Source organism: Chlamydotis macqueenii, chromosome 13 (genome assembly GCF_036417535.1).
Source record: "Chlamydotis macqueenii isolate bChlMac1 chromosome 13, bChlMac1.mat, whole genome shotgun sequence".
In the NCBI taxonomy this organism is placed as follows: Eukaryota; Metazoa; Chordata; class Aves; order Otidiformes; family Otididae; genus Chlamydotis; species Chlamydotis macqueenii.
The window spans coordinates 13928555-13947476 of NC_141568.1; the positions used below are offsets into that span (position 1 = coordinate 13928555).

Sequence of the window (18922 nt, forward strand, 5' to 3'; positions counted from 1 at the left end):
CCGACTTGCTCACAGCATCCACTTACCGCAGCCTCCCAGCAGGAAGGGTGAGAACAGCTGGCTTCCCAGGGGGACGCGCAGGGAGCAGAGCCCTGCTTTCCCTGGACACTCCCAGCTGGGCAAGGTGAACACTACTTCAAGAGATTCAGGCATTTAACACAACTTTAAAAAAAAAAGTTACAAATCTTTTAATAAAATTCATAAGTTACAGTTTCCCGGAGAACAGGCTCCAGTGTATAAATGGGAGACAGGCTGGGAGGAGCAGAGGAAGCACCAACAGTAACGTCTTTCCCCACAGGAAAGAAGAAAGAGGGACAGAAAGGTTCTGACAGACATTTATTGGGGAAATAAAAAAAAAAAAAAAAAAAACAACCCTCTAAGAGTGGTCCAGTGGATGTAGAAAGACATGTCCCTCTCCTCCTCCTCCCTCCCAAATCACTCCCTCCAAAGGCAAACACATATGCCAAGTCCTGTTTAAGTCATGTATTTTAACAGATCCAGGTAGGTCTCAGTTCCCAGCAGTCTGAAGAGATTAATCTTCTGTGGCCCAGGGCGCCAGCAGGGATTTTTGAGAAGCCAAGGGACAGCCTCCCCTCGATACAGGTCCTTGAGGCTACACCAGGCACCGTGGCACAGCACCCTGGCTCAGGTCCGATGAAGCAAGCCAATGGGGTCAGTCCCCCATGAGTCCCTTTCCCAGGGAAAGGGCACTCCACCCCACAGCAGGCCTTTGCGGGGCAGGCGCTGCAGCCCCCAGCGCACTGCACAGAGAGAGCAGGGCCAGCCAGCCCCAGCCCACAGAGCCAAGCAACACCCACCGACAGCACAAACAGGCGAAGGAGGGGCGAGAGCGGGTTCCGAGCCCTCCCTCAGGGAAAGGCCAGCACACAGACAGAGCAGCTGACAGCCTGATGACGAGATGAACTGCGAAATGAAGCTGCTTCCCTGCGTGGCCCTCGGCCAGCCAGGTCCCCTCACACCGCACAGGCACCTCTCCACTCATGTCCTCCATCCAGCCCGTAAGGCACCGGGGCTGCGCAGGTGACCGGCCAGCGAGACTTCACTTCCCTATCATGCTGTGCGGGGAAGATGGATACAGGGAGAGAGGTGAAATCCAGCCGGACCAAGAGCAGAGGGGAGCTTGGCCACCTGTGTTTTCACACGAGGAGGTGGCGGCTGTCACTCCAGGACAGCCATGAGGAGATGCAGTTCCCGAAAGGCACTTCCATGGCGGCCGCTGAGCCCGGACTTGTTCTTGACAATGTTGCTGATGTTTTTCAGCTGCTTGTAGCACAGCTTGCATTTCTGGAGCCTGAAAAAAAAAAAACACGAGACAGCAGACACAGCGTGAATCCTCAGCTGCTTAGACATGCTTCTTCCTGTAGTGCAAAAGATGCAACTCAAGCAGGAGAGAAAGCCCAAGCCCTGCAAAAGGTCTGGAAGAGGCTGAAATGTGAGTGTGGCTCTGCAGAAACACCACGTATTCAGCCCACGTCCTGATGACACAGGAGAATGACATCCACATAAGGGCTCTCTGACTCCTCTTTTCCCCTTTGGCAACAAAGCTCAGGAGGAAGGAGGTGCTGGTTTTGGAGGGCCAGTTCCCAGAGCAGAGCTATCCTGTGAATGAACTGGAAATCCAGGGCCTGGCTGACAACTCATGTGTCTTGTGAGGTAGAGGGTGAAGCCACAGGGTGGTTTTACTCCTGACAGACTCGTACTTTGTTTAGGTATGACTCAATACAGAGTGACAGAGGGAAAAGCAGTCCTTCGTCCTTTTCTCAGAGCAGGAGGGTTTGGTGTTTGCAGACACAAGGGAAGGCAAGCCCAGTCTCGTATCCAGCCCTCAATGACGAGGAGCAAAGCTCACCCAGGAGAAAGGCTGGTTCAAAAAGGGAGCATGCGGGGGTGAGTAAGTGCCTCACCTTTCCTCTCTGCTGATGTCCACTCCGACAGAAGGTGGTGCAGCAAGGATGTCTGTGATCAGTGGCAGGAATCGCTGCAGAATGAGTTTCAGGGAGGTGCAGCCCGTCTGCACATAACTGAAAAACAAACAGAGAATTGGGTCCCACTTGAATTTCATTCCTGTCCTCCCAGCACTCAGCTCTCGCTCACATCCAGTCATTGGAGACAATGTCCTCAAACAGCCCTTCCTCCACCCCCTGTAACCTGGTAAGGAGAGCAACCGCCAAGTACCAACACGTCTTGGTTTGGGTCGAGACCGATAAAGTGAGCCCTTTTGAAAGGTCCTGGCGTACGCTCTGCTAAGGGGGACCTTTCTGCTGAAGAGCAGAGATGTCCTGCCAAGGGGAGTTGGCAGGAGCCTCTCTTCCAGTAGGAAGGGCAGGCAGGAACTCCATCTTAAGAGAGAGGCTGCATTTTTTTGCCACCTAATGATGAGGTTCAAAACAATCTTTCAAGTGACCACAAGGCCTTTGTGGAACTTCATTCCCCTTGTCCAACATCAACAGTTTCATTCCCATCAGTGCACAGAGCCCACTTGTTCTACATCAACTTGACCCCTCCTGGCTGCCAGAGCTGCCTTCAATCCAACACACCTACGCCAAAATCTTCTTGCGTATGCATATTTTCCATATCTTTTCTCCCACACACTTGGCAACTCCGCTGCTCTTTTCCAGGCATCGTATCGATGTTATACTGTATCTGCTGTGATTTTTCAGGATTTTCTTTCAGCTTCAGTGGAGCTCTCCTGTGAATACCCACGCCACATCCCCCAAGCATACCATGTTCTCAGGGCCTCACCTTTCATATTTACTTTGGAGTAGCTTTTCTATCTGTGGTAAGACTATAGTACACAAGTCCAGCTTCCAGAGAGACCTGCAAAGAAAAGGACACATCCTGAGACCAGAGGCTGAGGCTTTACAAGGCTGAGTCGACAGGAACAATGTTTTCTGGTAAAAACGTCCAGTCAGCAGCATTCAAGTTTACTGAGCAAGTTCACCGACTCCCTCTTGTGACAGAAAGTGGCAGGTTCTGACGTATTTTGACTCAGCAGAATCACTCTATGAAGTCCTAAGACTTCAGAAAAGGCCCCATACAACTCCAGCAGTTACTGGTACTGCAGACCTGAAGATCTGCCTACAAGCACATGCATTTGAGGCTGCCGTGGCCCACTGGACACGAGGCAGGTGTAACGCAGCACTCCTGACACCCAGCCAGATGGCTCCTGGGTATCCCAGGGGCTGCCCCCACCCAGGACTCACGCTTTCTGGTTGACAATATTCAAGAGGTCCACAACAACAGACAGGTCGTTGATCGCCACTGCAGAGTCCACAGAGTTCTGAGAGAGAAGGGGAAGAAGTTGTCATCAATTGCAAAGCTCAAACTGGCTAGATTAATGCAATTAATATCAAGTGCTGCTTTTCAAAAACAGGGCAGAGGAAATGTGGAGGTGGCTAGGGAAGAAAAGATAACTCTCACATAAGGAAGTTTTCCCCACATTTCTCTGTGACCATTCAAATGCAATTGGGACACAGCATCACTCAGTGGTGCACCCTTGGGGACAAAAGCTGTGAGACCCTGCATTTTGTGTTAGAGGCAAAAATCGGCCCCAGACAAGCCAGAAGAGCTGCTCAGCTGTTCCCCTCACGAGCCTCAGGTTTCTCCACATCCTTGCCTTGATGTCACTGGTGTTCCATACAGATCGCACGGTGTCCAGATTCTTGTGGCGGCTGGTGAGTACGACACACATGGTCTCATGGCCTTTCCTGATCTGGGACATGGCTTCCTCGTCCACGAGCTCAGTCTGGCTTTGGTTTTTCACAGCCTGAAAGTACAGACACCAATGGAGCAGCAGTAACAGAGCAGGATGGCACAGAAGGGTAGGAGCTTTCTCTGGCCTAGGTGAGAGCTGATCTTGGTGTACAGAGTGCCAGTAACTACTGACTTCCTTGCAGATTGTTTTATAAACTTTTTGAAACGGAAATGCTCAATTTGTTCCAATTTCAGCTGCTTCTCTTTTTCCTCTCCTACTGCATCAGTCACAAACACATTTGAAGCTTTGGAAAAAAAGCTCTCAAAATTGAAAAAAGTGAATTAAAAGTAAGCTTTCAAAATCAGTACATTTTGACAAAGAAATGTTTCCATGCAAACCCTGTTTTTTATGTGAAATGTTCATCTGAAATCAACAAATTTTTTTTTACAAAGCATAAATCTTGCACAGCTTATTAGACTCTCAATTTGATTCCTGCTCACACCATGCTAGAATCTCTGCTCCTCTGCTCACATTTAGAGTTTGGGATCATGAGGATGCTCTGGTCCCTTCTCCCTTTCTGGGACAGGAAATATCCTCCTGAGCAAGACCAAAAGACCTCTGAGATGCAAGAGGGGAAGATTCTTGAAATGATTACGTATGTGTAATGGTAGACAGCAATTTGCTAAATGAATCACTGTCTAGCACATGGAACCATTCAGTGTCTCTCTCTCATCCCTCACTCTCTGCTTTGATAACACATTCTTCCTGAGCATGGATCAACACTGCTGTGCTTGCATCAGCCTGCTGTCAATCGCAACGGGGGCTGGGTCCAGCAACCCCGAGGTGCTAATTCCACAGGAACTGCAAGACAAAGCAGTTGGGAGGCAGGAAAAGCACCAAATGAGCAGAGGGAGAGCAGGAGGTAACACATTCTCATTCACTACTGAGGGCCACAGGCAGCACCCAAGACGCTTCTGCACCTCAGAGAATGCTCTTCCTGATGCCACCCAACACAGACACTGTCTGGCAACTTTTGTCCAGAGACACTTACTGGTAGAAAGTCAGAGGCCTTCAGGCCAATGGGCTCGTTTCTGGCTGCAGGAATCACTGATGGCTCTGTTCTGGTCAAAGGAGTCGAGGAGGCAATCGGCGGCCTCTGAAGCGGATCAGGCTGCAGGAGAGATTGGGATAAAAGCTCTAGCAGCAACAATCTGGCCCTAGCCTAATGTCCTTTTTTCCTGACCTGCTTTCCTCTCACAGCAGAGTCCTAATGCAGAAGTAGTCTCCGATTTGCTCGTGTAATTTAAGAGGCAATAAAGTCTCTCTCAGGTACAAGCGAAGACATAATTAAGGTTTGCAAAAAACATGCAGATGCCTCAGCAGACGCGCCAAGTGCTGTCATTGTTATCAGTATCTAAAATTAGGGCAATGGGCCGCGGCCAGCCTGAAGGCAAAGAGAGAATCCTAAAGAAGTCAGTAAAATGCATCCTGGCCCATCGGCTGCTTGTGATTTTGGCAACAAAATAGCCTCAGTTCAAGCATTTGCAGAAATGTGGCACTCTGTTCTCTTCAGAGTGCCACAATTTTGAGACGCAAGGAGAAACACCACTGCGAGTGCAAGAAGCAAACACAAGCCTGTTGGAGGCTTGGCCTTCAATTCTACTGCTCAGGCAAGACACGTGGCAAGACAAAGACTGGAGCTGCACTTCTACTGCTCTTCAGTAAAGGAAGCAGCTTGATTAGAAATCACGAAGTCTCCAGTACTCACAGATCTTTCAGAGTGAGAGTATGAACAGCTATTCATGGATCTTACAGTACGTACAAGTTCTTGCTTTGGCAACGGGGTCTGGACATCCGCAGCTTGGCTGGGCTTCACTGCTTCCTTTGCAGCTACGGGCTCTACCAAGATGGAAAAAAGTGGGAAAGCACAAACCGATTAATTCCTTTCAAGAGAAGCTGTGACCAAAGGTTCTGCATAGCTAGACTATAAGTAGTTGTTTCTGCAGACATGGCAGCTCTTCCTTTTTTGAGGGCCATTAACCTCCTTCCCCCAAAGGGGTCATTTGCATACTCACCATCCTCAGGAGGGGCTGGAAAGGGTTCACTGTTTCGAGGAGGAGTTCGACCTACAGAAAGAAAGAAAAAAAAAAAAATAAACAAACGAAGGAGCATCCAAGGCTACAGATTAGCAATAGGTCAACCTTGGAGCTGGGAGATCTCCAACAGCTCCACAGATTAGGGCAATCAGTGATAGAGCAAGCGGCTATCCCCTTCAGACCTTGACGCTATTGTTGAGTTTTGTAAAAGGCTTTCAGCCTTCATGGATGGGACAAAACTGCCCCATGTAGTTCATTGCTGCTGTAGAGGTAGGAAGCATAAATTATATTGGAAAAAATTTACCTCCTGCTAAATTAATTTACATAAGTAAATCAAAATCATGACTATTAATTCCTTAGAGTATCTCCTTTTTCTCATTTACATAAAAATGAGATACAAGAATTGCACTATGCCTCCTAAACAACAATCTCTGATTTAAAAAAGAAACAACATTTTGCCTTTCCTCCTTTAATGGAGGCTGCTGATTTTATACTGCTGATATATTTTTATATATTAAAAATTCTAAATTAATAAAGATCCTATAACACAGTAGCCCTTCCTAATCAGGACAGGAAAGCAGCACGCTCACAATGGAGCTCTGGATTCTGAGACAGGCTTCAACCAGACATCACTGCACCCTAGTAAAGGCACCACCTTCCAGCAGTTCACCAACATGATCTGTGGTTCGGAGTCCAAGTACAGAATATTAAATAAAAGTTTTCTATACTCTCCCAGTCAGAGGTGAAGCCTCTATTACAGTAAGCCAAAGCTCACTTCTACTGAACCAGTTTAGTGTCTGCAGCTCTAATCCAAACAACACTCAAAAGCACAATAAACTGGTACTGACAGATAGCATTCTTGGGCTGGAAGATCTCTTTGTAATCCTCTTGGTTCTGGATCTCAGCCTTTGATTCCTTCTCATCCCTGTCATCTTCACTGCTGGGACTGCGTCTCTCGCTCTCTGAGTTGTGTTTCACTCTGCTGTAGAAAGAGATGCTGTCAGGGCAAGCCATATGGTCTTTTTCAGAGAGACTGGGAGGACTAAGCTACTTGTACATTTCCTTAAAATCTTGAAATTCAACAAGCCAGCAGATTCCCTTACCTTTGTGGCTTGTTGCAGCTAGCTGATGGCCTGTCATAGATGCGGCGAAGGGAGGACCCTGTGGGGGTAGGTGGCACAAGAGGCTCGTCATCCTTGATCAACCCATGAGGAATGGAACCTGACTTAGTGACTCTGCTGAGATCCACAACGAAGGAAGAGACTGTGCTTTGCGCAAAGGAAACTCCTATCTGCAGAGGCAAAAGATCAAAGTCATTTAACAGAGAGCGGGATGCATGCCAGCCTTTTTGAGAACAGGCATGACAGAGTGACCCTGAGCAGCCATGCTTGAGAATTTCTCAGTTCAGTGCTTTGGTTTTTTCAATTTGAAGCTGCCAATGTTTTATGAAAGGCTACAATAAAACTTTTGCCAAGCATAGTTTCTAAATACTTGGTCAAACCAAGCCCCAGTTCTTTCCTCCAGAAGCCAAAGAGAGACGAAGCGGAGCACGAAGCTGCTGAAAGCAAAAGCACACAAGCTCTGTCTAAGCGCTGGGCACACTGCAAGCCTTGGCCACTTACAGTCAGACAGAAGGCCTGCAAGGAGGCAGGAGGATTTTATCTAGTGTTCAACAGCTGCCTCCCCCAATTCTCAGGAGCAGTGGCTTACCAGCTGGTTGTTGCAGATAGATAAGTCAGCTACTTTTCCCCAGTTCACCAAGACCACATCAAAACAGCGCTCTGGCTCCCAGCCGTACACACGCAGCGAATCCTGAAAGCCACTATACAAGCAGCAGCCATCTGGGTTGAAGAGCACACACCTGGGAGGAAGGTAGGTGGAGAGTTGGACACAGCTTTCCAACATTGCTCAGTCCCACATGGACCCTAGGGCTGTATCCCTGACTTCACTGAACACCTCCAGCCCTGTGTCTAACAATGAACCTACCGATCTGGTGTTTACTCATGCAACCTAGTGGGCCTGTGCAACATCTCCAGCAGCCCAAACTTCTCCCCGATAAAGTCTGTCTTTCAGGAACACCTCCCTTCACCCCCAGTTTAGTCTCTGCCTAGCACACGGCAGCTGGAATTTAATATACCTGACAGGAGTGGCCTCTTCTTCAATACAGCTCACAACTTGAAACTTCTCCAAGTCCCAGAACCGAACAGTCCTGTACACACAGCAAAACAAGAATCATCACTCATCCCTCCAGAAATCTGCTGTAGGATCCAGTATTGAAATAATATGCTAATAGCTAGAATGACTTTTGCTGTTGTGCACATATGATGAACCTACTCAGAAAGCTAGTCTACCTAAAATCTGTGAATCCAACTACAGATTCTTAGAGGTTCCAGATATGGACAGGTATTTAGAGCTGTCCCAGAACTAAGAGGACACCTGCTAGCTGAGCAGGACTGCTTGGTGCTCAGATAGGACGTCAGCTGGACTAGTGAGATGCTCGAAGCTATCACGTTGTTTTCTAGTGTGGCAGAAGGTGCCATCAATTTTGGATGAGAAGGTAAGATCTCCATGTTCTGAGCATCACAGATGTGACGTGCTGCTGGCTAGATGCCAGGCTCTTGCAACGGTAGGTTTGAGTTGTGCGACATCCCTATTTCCCACATTCCTAAAAGGAAGGGTATTGAAAAAGGGAACCGAGATATACAATTCTCTTCTTTCTCTCTCCCCTTATATACCTGTCATTGCTGCCAGAAGCCAAAAGGTATTCATTGGGATGGAATTCAACAATGTTTACTGGGCCAGTATGTCCTGTAAACTCAAACATTATCTTTCCAGCAGCCAGGTCCCATAGCTGGAAGAAAGAACAAAGACATTACTGAAAAGATTTAATGTTAGACAATTCCAACACACTTTGAATTTCCCCATACTGGCAACCTTCTAGCGCTTCTCCCCCTCCAAAAACAGATTCAAGTTTGTCAAAGAAAGCAATGATCAGGGAAGGAGTATCATCGCAGTCCCAACAGCGATTTTCAGACTGATCATCACGTGCAATGTGTATGATAACACACTCCTACTGAATTAACTGAGTAGAGCCAGAAATTGGTATGGAGAAGCAACATGCTGTGGACAGCTCATTCTGTAACACCTACTTAGATGACCGAGGCCAACGGTCAGGCATCACAACTCTACTGCCATCAAAACTTGAACTTTCATGCTCACCATGCCAACGTGTCTGTTGGACAAGTGCATTTCAACACATGCAGCTCTTTTCTGGATATTGCGGGCCACTGGACATGACCCTCAAACAGATTGGCCCCTGCAAAGCCACAGGGCTCAGCCAGCTGCCTAACGAACTAAAGGTATTTATGAGTGAGTGCTGGTAATGCCTGGTAAAGAGATGATCCCAGCATTCTCGTGTGCCACAAGCACATAAGGAGAGTGTCACAATAAATTACCTTTACAGTGTGATCATCAGCAGCAGAGGCTAACCATTTCCCATCAGGACTGAAGCGGAGACATCGAACTGCTTCTGTGTGACCCTGAAATGAGAAAAACAGATTGCATTTTCTTTTCTTTTTTTTTTCCTTGCTTTAGAAGCAATTCTGGCTTTTGTCTTTCAATCCTATACAATATAATGAAATAAAATCAAGTAACTGCTTCACAGAGTCCACAGCTGGCAGACACTAAACACTACAATAAAGAGCTACAGACATCCACACTAAATGTGTGCAATCTCTCTCATGTAGGCATTTCTGCCACCAGCTATGGTAAATACAGATCTGGCTTAATTAAGAAGATTCTATTTTAAATTACACAGCTTTCTGGGTGGTCAGATAGAAACGCTGTGCCATTAAGTTGGTTTCTGAATGAAGTTAATATACAGCAAGTTCTTTGGGTAGAAAAAGGTCCTGAGAATAGAACTATCTCGGTGCAGTGGGGCCTTGCACGGTAATATCAGTCACAGTATAAAGAAACACTCAGGCATGCTGACCACAGTACATTAACTGCTGTGATATCAGCCTCATACTCCATACAGTTCAGAGGCCTGCAAGGGCTTGCCAGGTCACTTCAAAGATTGCACAGATTTTACTTCTATACTGGAAAACTAGGAGGTTAATGGTACATAATCACTTTAAGGTTTGCTCACAAGTCCTCGACAAAAACTTTTCTCCTCTCTTCTTCAGAAAACTAATGAAGCATTTTACCTTGAACCTGAAGACACAGCCTTTTCTTCTTACATCCCAGAGCTACAGGGAAGAAAAGCAAACACAAGATATGCTTAGGGCAGTACGCGGGGAGCCCAAGAGTCCCATTAGAACAAGAGCTCTCCCTGTCACTAAGCTGATAAACACTGCAGAATGAAAACACTGAAGGGGCTGTTGAAGCCCTGTTTGCTTCAGGGGTATTTCCTAACCTAATTTCCCAAGTGAGAACCACTTCTGTCAGGTATTTCTTACTACAGAAGCTCAGTTCCTACAGTCAAATACCAGCCTGATGAAGCAGATGCAATCCACAACAACCAGGACATCTGCGCTTGCTGACACCAGGTCTTGGCTGGCACCTAACTTGGAGCCACATTCCACAACGGAGGAGTCACACTCATGAGCTGCCACTGGAAATACATAGATGAATTTCACAAGCACTTGCAAATACACCTGCCCACACACACTGAAATGAACACATAGAGCATCCACCAACAGCTTGGCACAAAACACATTCTGGCACTCTTCGAAACAAAGAGACTACAAGTAAAGAGGGCAATCTCTAGGGGAAGCTGGGTTTTACCTTAATGTTTGTGTCCAAAGAGCCAGACGCCACAAAGCTTCCGAAAGGATGGAAATCAAGGCTGCAGATATTCGCTTTGTGACCGAGTAAGGTACGAAGAACTAGAAGCAGTGAGAAGGAATAGGGAGCAAATATTTAGGAGTTCATTTCACCCAAACAGCACACAGAAGTTTAGTCATACTACCCCCATCATTAAGCACACGGTAACACAACATACATTAGACATGCTACATATCGTTTATTCATCTGTACACATGACTTTATGGAAATGTTTCTGACTTTACCCTTGCAATGCAACAGAACAGCAATTGAGAGCCCATATTCAATTATCTTAATTAAATTCCTGTCCTTAGGTGTGGAATCTATGAATAAAACTCCAAAAGTCTCCATTCTGAAAATAAAACTAAAAAGCCACACTTTGAGGCAGCTGACAGGCATTGTATCTTTCCAGTTGTTACAAAGTGAGCAACATGGGGTGGTGGGACAGTTTAGCCAGGAAACAAAAGAGACATTGGATTGCCTGCATCAGTCACCTCGCACCTATTAGACAAACCCAGGCAGGGCACAAGCCTGACTTCTACCTCTTAGATTCCAACATTCACCCTGGACTCCTTCAACTGCCCCTTGCTAGAAGCATCCCAAAGACTGGGAAAGGATACTTAAAAAGCATGAGATAAAAAAATTATCGCAATGTTTCTGCAAATCATCAACCAAGTAAGCAACCTCTTGTAACTCTGGAAACCAGAAAGGACCAGTAGAACTGGTACACCATATCTCTGAAAGCAGAGACGAATGCAGAATTCTACTTTGAAGAAGAAAAATTGCTCAGATAATAACAAGGGCAATCTGTCTTCATCATTCGTCATCTGGAGCAGTCTGATGATTCCCCTGGCAGAAATTAGCTCTTGAGCCAGCTGGAGTGGTCATCTGCACAGACACAGGCTCACATGTCTCCTAATAAACTCAGCCAGATCAGCTACTCTCCACTGGTAGAGTCAAACTATTTCATAACTGAAAATATTCTAACTGTCTGAATGACAAAAGTGCTTTTTATTACTTATGTCACCTGCTGTTTGCCTTCTTAGCTCAGCTAGTGTAAGTCTATTTTCACTACACATTCTTTCTATGAACAAGTAGTAACCTATAAGAAATATTCAATCATTTTAAGGTATTCCTGCTGGAACACAATCAAGTGATTCATGATAGCTTTGTAAACTTGGTCTAGGATTTGAGAAAAATGCAATAAATAAAACATGACTCAACAGTTGGCCTTTAAAGGATCAGAGCTCGATGAGTTCATAGCTTTTACAATTTATTAAAAACTAGGCCTTTGTCTATTTATATGGTCATGCAAGAGGAGAAGAGGAGAAAAATCACTTGAGGCAGAAGAAGAAAAAAAGAGAAGTTAGAACCTAAGAATGAGAAGAAGAGGTCAGCGAGCAGGAGATTCCTACACTTGTGCAGAACCTAACACACTTAAAACTTTTAATCAGATTTTAGATCCTTTTATTAAGGTCGACAATTTTAAGCTGAGACACTGAATACAAATTCTGTATGCCTAGTTACCCTGTACATGCATGGAAACCGATCTGGAATATAAATTCCAGAACACTCAGGTCAGAACTTAGAAACTAGTTCCTCAAATCAGTCTCCATACAACATGTACAAATTTCTGCTCGAGTGTGCATACACAGCTCTACAGTCTCAGTATGAAGTGCATAAAAGCCCTCTAAGAGGGCTGGAAATTAAGATTAAAGCAATGCTAGCCTCCTGTTCCTTCTTAAGCTGGGAACCCTCTGGGTCAGCACAGATATTAAGCATAAAGATATTCCAAAAAGCATGCATTAACAGAAGTGAAAACTCATGGAAACGTACTTTTGGCAGCTTCCAGGTCCCAAACTCGAATGGACCCCGACTGGGACCCTGCAACAATGAGCTCCTCATTCATATTGATCTGTAGGCTCTCAATGGGCGTTGTATGGCCTGTCAAGCTCTGCAAAGAAAACCACGAGTCACAATTCACAGCTACTGACACAGCCCCATCCACAGTGGCGCTGCTCATACTCGACTGGTAACTAATTTAGCCATGAGTCGGGACCACATTGTGCCACTGGTCCTTTTTCCTCATCAGCTACCAATACGGCAGAGCTCCCTAAAGACGATCACTGCACATAGCACCGTGCACGTATCTTCCACGTTATCCCACTTTCTGGGGCACACTGACTAACTTTTGAAGTATGCATCAACAGAGACACAGGCAGTTAAACATTAGGTGCGGGTGCCCAGACAAGGTTGACACACGCTTACATTATAAAAATTACGCTGTGCAAGCGCAACGGCACCCTGTTTGCTCTAAATGGGTCACGTAAGTGTCATGAACTGGTTACAAAATCAAAGCGAGAGCAAAAGCAGGGCTACTTCGAAACCTTCGCACAAGCAAGGAGCCGTATGTTGCTGCCAGCAACGGCTGTCACTGTGATAACGCGGTGCTATTACTGAAGTATTAACTTAAGACATAAGGTAGTCATTCAGATGTACGCAGCTCCTTTCATCCTTCAGCTTCTAAAAGCTTACAAATTACATAAGTGTTTTGAAAAGCTTGGTATTTAATTAAAACACAAGAATATTTAAAGATAGTTCTAGAAAACCAATCAACATATACACCGCTACTGTAGAATTTTTTCTTGTCAATTAAGCAATATTCTGTGCTTTACTCCATCCTCAAACAGGTCTTTTTAAAAAGCTAACCTAGCTCTGTGCCTCCCACACACGCACAGAGGCTGGGGACGCCAGCTGCGAGCTGCCTGTTCTGACAGGGCTTTCTTAGGATTTCATGTCCAAAAACTTCCTCTTCTCCCTCTTCCCTAACACTTAGACATCTGGAATCCTAACTATAAACATTAAAGATTAATTCCGGCGGGCAAAAATACACAGCACAACCCCCAAAATCAAGGTTCTTTTGATATACAAGAATGGCACTAGTCCACAGCAGCTGCAGTCAGTCCCTGACTCTCAGAAACACCACCTTCTAAGGTCTGTGGTTCCCAGGAAGCACAGGAGAGGTACAGCTCTCTGCTCCCACAGAAAGGGTACTGAGATATTTAGTCCCTCAACCTTCTTCTCAAGGAAAACATTGGTTTCAAACTATTATCATGCCACCACCAAGAGCCTGGAAAGACACAGCTTAACTACACCGTGCAAGAAGCACAGCACTGCTAAAGGTGAGCAACTCCTTTTGTACCCGTCTCAACCACTTTATATAGTAGATGAACAAAAAAAAAAAAAAGTAGACACATTCTCCTTTTAGCCTTTTTGATCCTACTTTCACAATTTCTTCCTCACAAGGTTCACATTGGCTAGAGAAACACCTTTCATAACACAACATTATTGTGTTGTTAATCAAACAAGTGACAAGGGACACTTGCTAAAGGTGGTTTTCCACAACACCCACTCAGAGCAAAAGCGAAGCAGGACAGACATCTATTAAGCGTATTTATGGTGCATTTTAGTGATCACTGCTGGGGGAACCCTACTCTTTCTCAGACGCTGTGCCCAGCATTACTCTTCCCCAGCCTATAAGCAAGTTAGCAAACTATTCTGACAAACTTTGTGCTGATAGCTAGTGACTGTAGGACAGGCAGGAACGCATCCTGCTGGGGATGTTTCCTGCTATGAGGGCAAACTACATGGTATGAAACTGGCCCCTGTAGCTTGCACTGTAAAACTAGCTGATCTCATACAAAACTCTGCATTTAATTATCTGTAGCCTGGTAACGGAAGGCACAATATTCATTAAGTGAGCAAGCACTGGCCCAGCAGAAGCAGCCAGCCATCCCAGATTCTCTTTGGAGCAGTGGTCTCAGCAGGTACTGAATTCCGTCCCTATCTTTAGCTATAACCCAGTCACTCAGCTTTGTGCTGGAAAAATTTATTCACAAGTCCCACAAGCTACAACCCAACAATCTTCCTTCTCATTCTCCACCTTCCATACCTCAGAATTAATATTCTCATCCACCAGAAGTTGAAAAGAGGCCTGTTCTTACCATGATGCAGTTGGGCTTGTTAACTGACCATATGTTGACCCGACAGTCATGTCCTCCAGTTGCCAGCAGCCGGCCTGAACTTTTCCCCAGGACTAGTGAGGATACATTGCTGCTGTGAGCTGTGATCTCTTCTGCATAAAATAAAGTGAAGAGTTATTACAGAGTAATATAACAATAACAATTTTCACCCCATCCATTCCAAAGGACTAAAAATATCATCTTCCTCCAGAAAAACTTTTCAGTTTCCACTGGACAAGCTGCAGCAGCCCTCTGTTCAGATAAGAAGTTAAGAAGTCACACAATTATCTTGCTTGAAACAGTCCTTGGCTCTGCCTGCTGTACTTCAGAAATTTGCTGACCAAGCTTCACAACTCCAGTGCTCACATGGCTTACAAAAAGCATCTTCTCTCGCTAGCAGCAGCTCGGTAGCTTTTAAAAGATTCGCTCAGCTGTGGCAACCTGCTCACAAAAACTGCTTTACCTTCTGTAATCAGGTGGGTCTCAGTAAGCTGAGCTGTCTGAGAAGCTGCAATAACTAAGCAGCCAGAGTCATCTAGCGAAAGGCCGTCTAATCTCGTTTTAGAAAGGAGCAGCAGACTCTCCAACCTGAGAGGAACTGGCAGATAAGCAGCAGTACGGTTTGTTACCTTACACAGAAAAAAAGCCAGACTCAGCAGTGGGGATAGGTGGAGCTCCCTTCTTGGAGCTTTGGCAGAGGCTTTGCTATGTTCCCACTGCGTAGCACAGGTGAAACTTCGCAGTGCACAGCATGAAACTGCGACAAAGGAAGGATGAATAGAAACCTGAAAGGGCACAGGTGAACAACTGCAACTGACACTAAAAGACTGTTAAAAAAAGGGAAACTGACACTGAGAGGGCTTCACAAAGACAGATCTCCAGTGAAGCCTCATCAATAAGAAAAAAGTTTGGGGCAAAAGAAAAGCCAAAAGAGCACCTTTGCTTAGATACCTAATTTTCACAGTGGATTTTTAAATCCACTCAAATTTTTGGCAGATATATTTACCAATTTCTCCTTCTTACAGTTCTCCTCTTTGAAAGTTCATGAGATTTGCATGCCTAATAGTTATGAAACCTGTTTGTAAAAAGGCTAGGTAGCAATCAATTCAGCTTTCCTTTGGATTGTCTTGTGGGAGGAGCAATTTCATCACTTTACACGCAATGCTAATCCAAAAGGATATTAGACAGTTGCAATAATAATTACAGGTACTTTGATCTCGAGCTCTCAGAGTGCTTTTTTGAAAGCAAAACTGCACAACTTTCACTTTAGCTGGAGAAACACCTTTCAAATTACAAAGGTAACTGCATGGTAAATTACATGAGAAGGGCAAAATCTGAAGATATGGTTGTATTGTGTTGAAAGACCAAGTTTCCATATGAAAATGCTAAAGTAAAGTACGTAGGTATACACAGACTTGAAGGTAACAAACAGTACAGTTAGTATCAGTAGACCAACTCACTACTTAGAAGTGAAAGGATGGATGCTGAGCATTGCTGTTGAAATGGGTGCATCAGCAGCACCACTTTTTTGATTTTGTTCCTCTTATTTTGTTCTTAATAATATACCGTCAGTTTAAAAGTCATCACTGAAGCAGTCAACTCTGTTCATAAAAGCCAGGTTATAACCTGATGCCAGCCTGGGCCAGACACCATCATCCTCTCCCTCGGTGAAGTGCCAGTTTCCTTAAAAGCACAAACTTTTTTTTAAATGAAGTATTAATCACCAGACATCACCCACCAGCTCATTAATACTAAGCACCTAGTTAGCATCGCCAAAACATTTCTAACATTCGGAATGCTTTGTGCTCTAAAAAGGATGTCAAGATGGGGCAAAAATGCAGTTCAAGAATTTCTGCCCACTTAAAGAGAACGGAGATTGATCGACTTCCAGCTTTTCCTATAACTGGAGTTTCAGGGATGGGAAGATAACATAGCAAACCGGCTTTCTGCTCAAAAAGATATGAAACTACTAGGTCAATTATCTCTGCTCCCTTAATGTGTTACCACAAGGAAAGCATATTTCTGCTAGCCAATTTCTAGACCCCAAGTCACTGGTCTAAAGATCACACTTCTGAACAACCGATCACTTCCCATTGCTTCTAAGCATTCCTCAACAGCCCCTATGAAATTACTCATCAGTGAGTAATTTCATTTTGCTTTCTAGCAAATAATCTAGAAATGGATAGTCTGCAACTGCTTACTGCTCCTTCTCAGGAAGGAAAAATGGATATAAAAGTAGCAGATTTTTACTGTCTCTTGTAAAACAATCGCAAGAGAACGTAATGTACAGGCCCTGCAAAGATCACCTCATCCCTCTTGCAACAAAAAGCTCAGTGCACCTCTGTAACAAATGAGCAGTGATGAAGGGCAACCCCAAACCTGCAAACCTGACACCAAGGGGACTCCCCGCTGCAGCCTGGGCTCCGGCGGCAGGGGGGGGAACCATCACTCCCTTGGTTGTTCTTGTACTACGTGAGTCATGGGGTTAGCTAAAAACTCAGGATAACTTTACAGCAACTAATCAGAAAAAAATAGAGGCCATGACCCTTTGAAAATAGCAATGGCAAGGCCTTGCGCTATTCCACTATGCTGCTACACATTCAGAAAAGATTTCTAGGAGTTAAAAATTGTAGTCAGCAACCTGCAAAGAGGGCCGGGGCACCCACACCCGAGGCAGAGATTAGCTGGTTCCCATCACAAACCGCCTGTTCCACCCCGCTTCCCGCCGGGGACACTCCCCTGCCCTCCCTCGGGAGCGCAGCCCGGCCACACTCACGCAGCTTCCACGCCGTCTTAGTGCTGACGGCCACGGCCATGGCTGAGCGCGGCGCCTCTCCGACGGGCAGGGCAGCACCGCCTTCCTCCTCACGGGCCCGGCCTCGGCCGCCTCTCCGCCGCCGCGTCCTACCGCCGCCAGGCCATCCGCCCGCGCCTCCCCGGCCGCCCTGCGAGCACAAAAACACCGGCCCGGGGTTACGGAGACGGCCCCGCCGCGCTGGGCCGAGGAGAAGGAAGGCCGCGGGGGCCCAGCCCGGCAGCAGCGCGGGGCGAGGCCTCACCGCTGACGGCCATCACGGTAGCGGCGGGCCAGCGGGGAGCCCCGCGAGGGCGCCGGGCGGGAAGCGCTCCTCGGGCCCCCGCAGCCTCACCGGGAGATGAGGAGCAGCGGGCGGCGCACGGAGCTGCCGGGGGAACGCTCGGAGGTGGCGGTGGTGAACGGGGCCCGCCCGGCCGCCCCGGCTCTACCGGCGGTGGCTCCCGGCTGGTACCGGTCCCCCCCCCCCCCCCCCTTCCCGCCCCCTCCGGTGGCGCCGCCGCCGCCTGACAACCGGCCCCTCACAACAAACCTCAGCCGCCCCCCGCCTCCGCCAATCAGAGCCGCCACATCCCGGCCAATCCCCGGCGCCGCCGCGCCGAGACGGGTGGTTGCTCCGTTTCCTCACGCCGCTCGACCAATAGGAGCTGAGGGAGGGGCGGTCGCCTTAGCGACCGCAGAGAGGCTGGCCACTCGCAACGCAGCTTCTTGGCGGAGCCTTTCAAGCACGGCCAATAAGGAGGGACGGCGCGCCGGAGCCGCCATTTTGCGGCGCGGTGGGGCGGAGCTGGGCCTCCCCGAGGGGCGGTGTTGGGGAGGGGGGCCGGGCGTTGCAGCAGCGCCGCAGCCTGGGGAGCGGTCGAGAGGTGCTGTCGCGGCTTTCTGTCTCAGGGCTCGCCGGCGGCCGAGGCGGTTGTGCCCCTGGGCTGCGGCCGCTCTGTCCGCAGGAGGCGGGTGCCCTCGCTGGGTGTCACCAGCAGAGCCCTGGCTGGAGCGGGGCTCTCCCTTTCGGTGTCTTTTCGCTGGCGTCCGCTCCTCTGGCTCTTGCTACCCCCGGCGAGTCAGGCCCACCGGGGCCTCGGGTCGTTTTTCCTCCCGGCTGAGCCGTGCTGAGCATTCTCGCAGCCTGGCTGAGATGGAGTCACACCGCTTCTCTGCTTTCCTCCCTGTTTCTGAAGCCAATTATTCCATCAAAAGAGGCAATTCAATTAGTGTGATGCTAGTCCTTGATAATATGTATTAGCTGACTTTTTGGCAGCTGTGATGTCCCTAGTGCCTATCAAAGGGTTTTTTTATTAATTTGTTCTGGTATCTTTTCTTGTATTGAAATAACACTGATGAGCTCATAATCATGGGCTTGCTTTTTTTTTTTTTTTTTTTTTTTTCTTCTCTTTCTCTGTAGAGATCTTAGGGTTTCCTTTCTCCTCAGTTCCTTGAGGTCCGTCAGTCC

The 18922-nt window shown here is 47.1% G+C and overlaps 1 protein-coding gene across 3 annotated transcripts; it reads right to left on the reverse strand.

Moving 5' to 3' along the window:
* Positions 1–163: 163 nt before the first annotated feature.
* KATNB1 (katanin regulatory subunit B1) lies at positions 164–18022 on the reverse strand. Of its 3 annotated transcripts, XM_086758371.1 has the most exons (20): positions 17717–17860; positions 17434–17602; positions 14640–14770; positions 12472–12589; positions 10597–10697; positions 10017–10058; positions 9267–9350; positions 8547–8662; positions 7949–8020; positions 7522–7672; positions 6915–7102; positions 6660–6793; positions 5791–5841; positions 5538–5614; positions 4767–4886; positions 3638–3787; positions 3225–3301; positions 2764–2838; positions 1926–2042; positions 164–1312 (listed from the first exon to the last, which is right to left on the reverse strand). In XM_086758371.1, exons 2-20 carry the CDS (start codon positions 17471–17473, stop codon positions 1180–1182), a joined length of 1977 nt encoding a protein of 658 aa, XP_086614497.1. In that variant the 5' UTR covers positions 17474–17602; positions 17717–17860; the 3' UTR covers positions 164–1179. The 3 variants fall into 3 exon arrangements, with proteins under 3 accessions (XP_086614497.1, XP_086614496.1, XP_086614495.1); XM_086758370.1 differs by lacking the exons at positions 164–1312; positions 1926–2042; positions 2764–2838; positions 17717–17860 and adding an exon at positions 18005–18022 and having other exon boundaries at positions 3247–3787; XM_086758369.1 differs by lacking the exons at positions 164–1312; positions 1926–2042; positions 2764–2838 and having other exon boundaries at positions 3247–3787; positions 17807–17883.
* Positions 18023–18922: the final 900 nt, after the last annotated feature.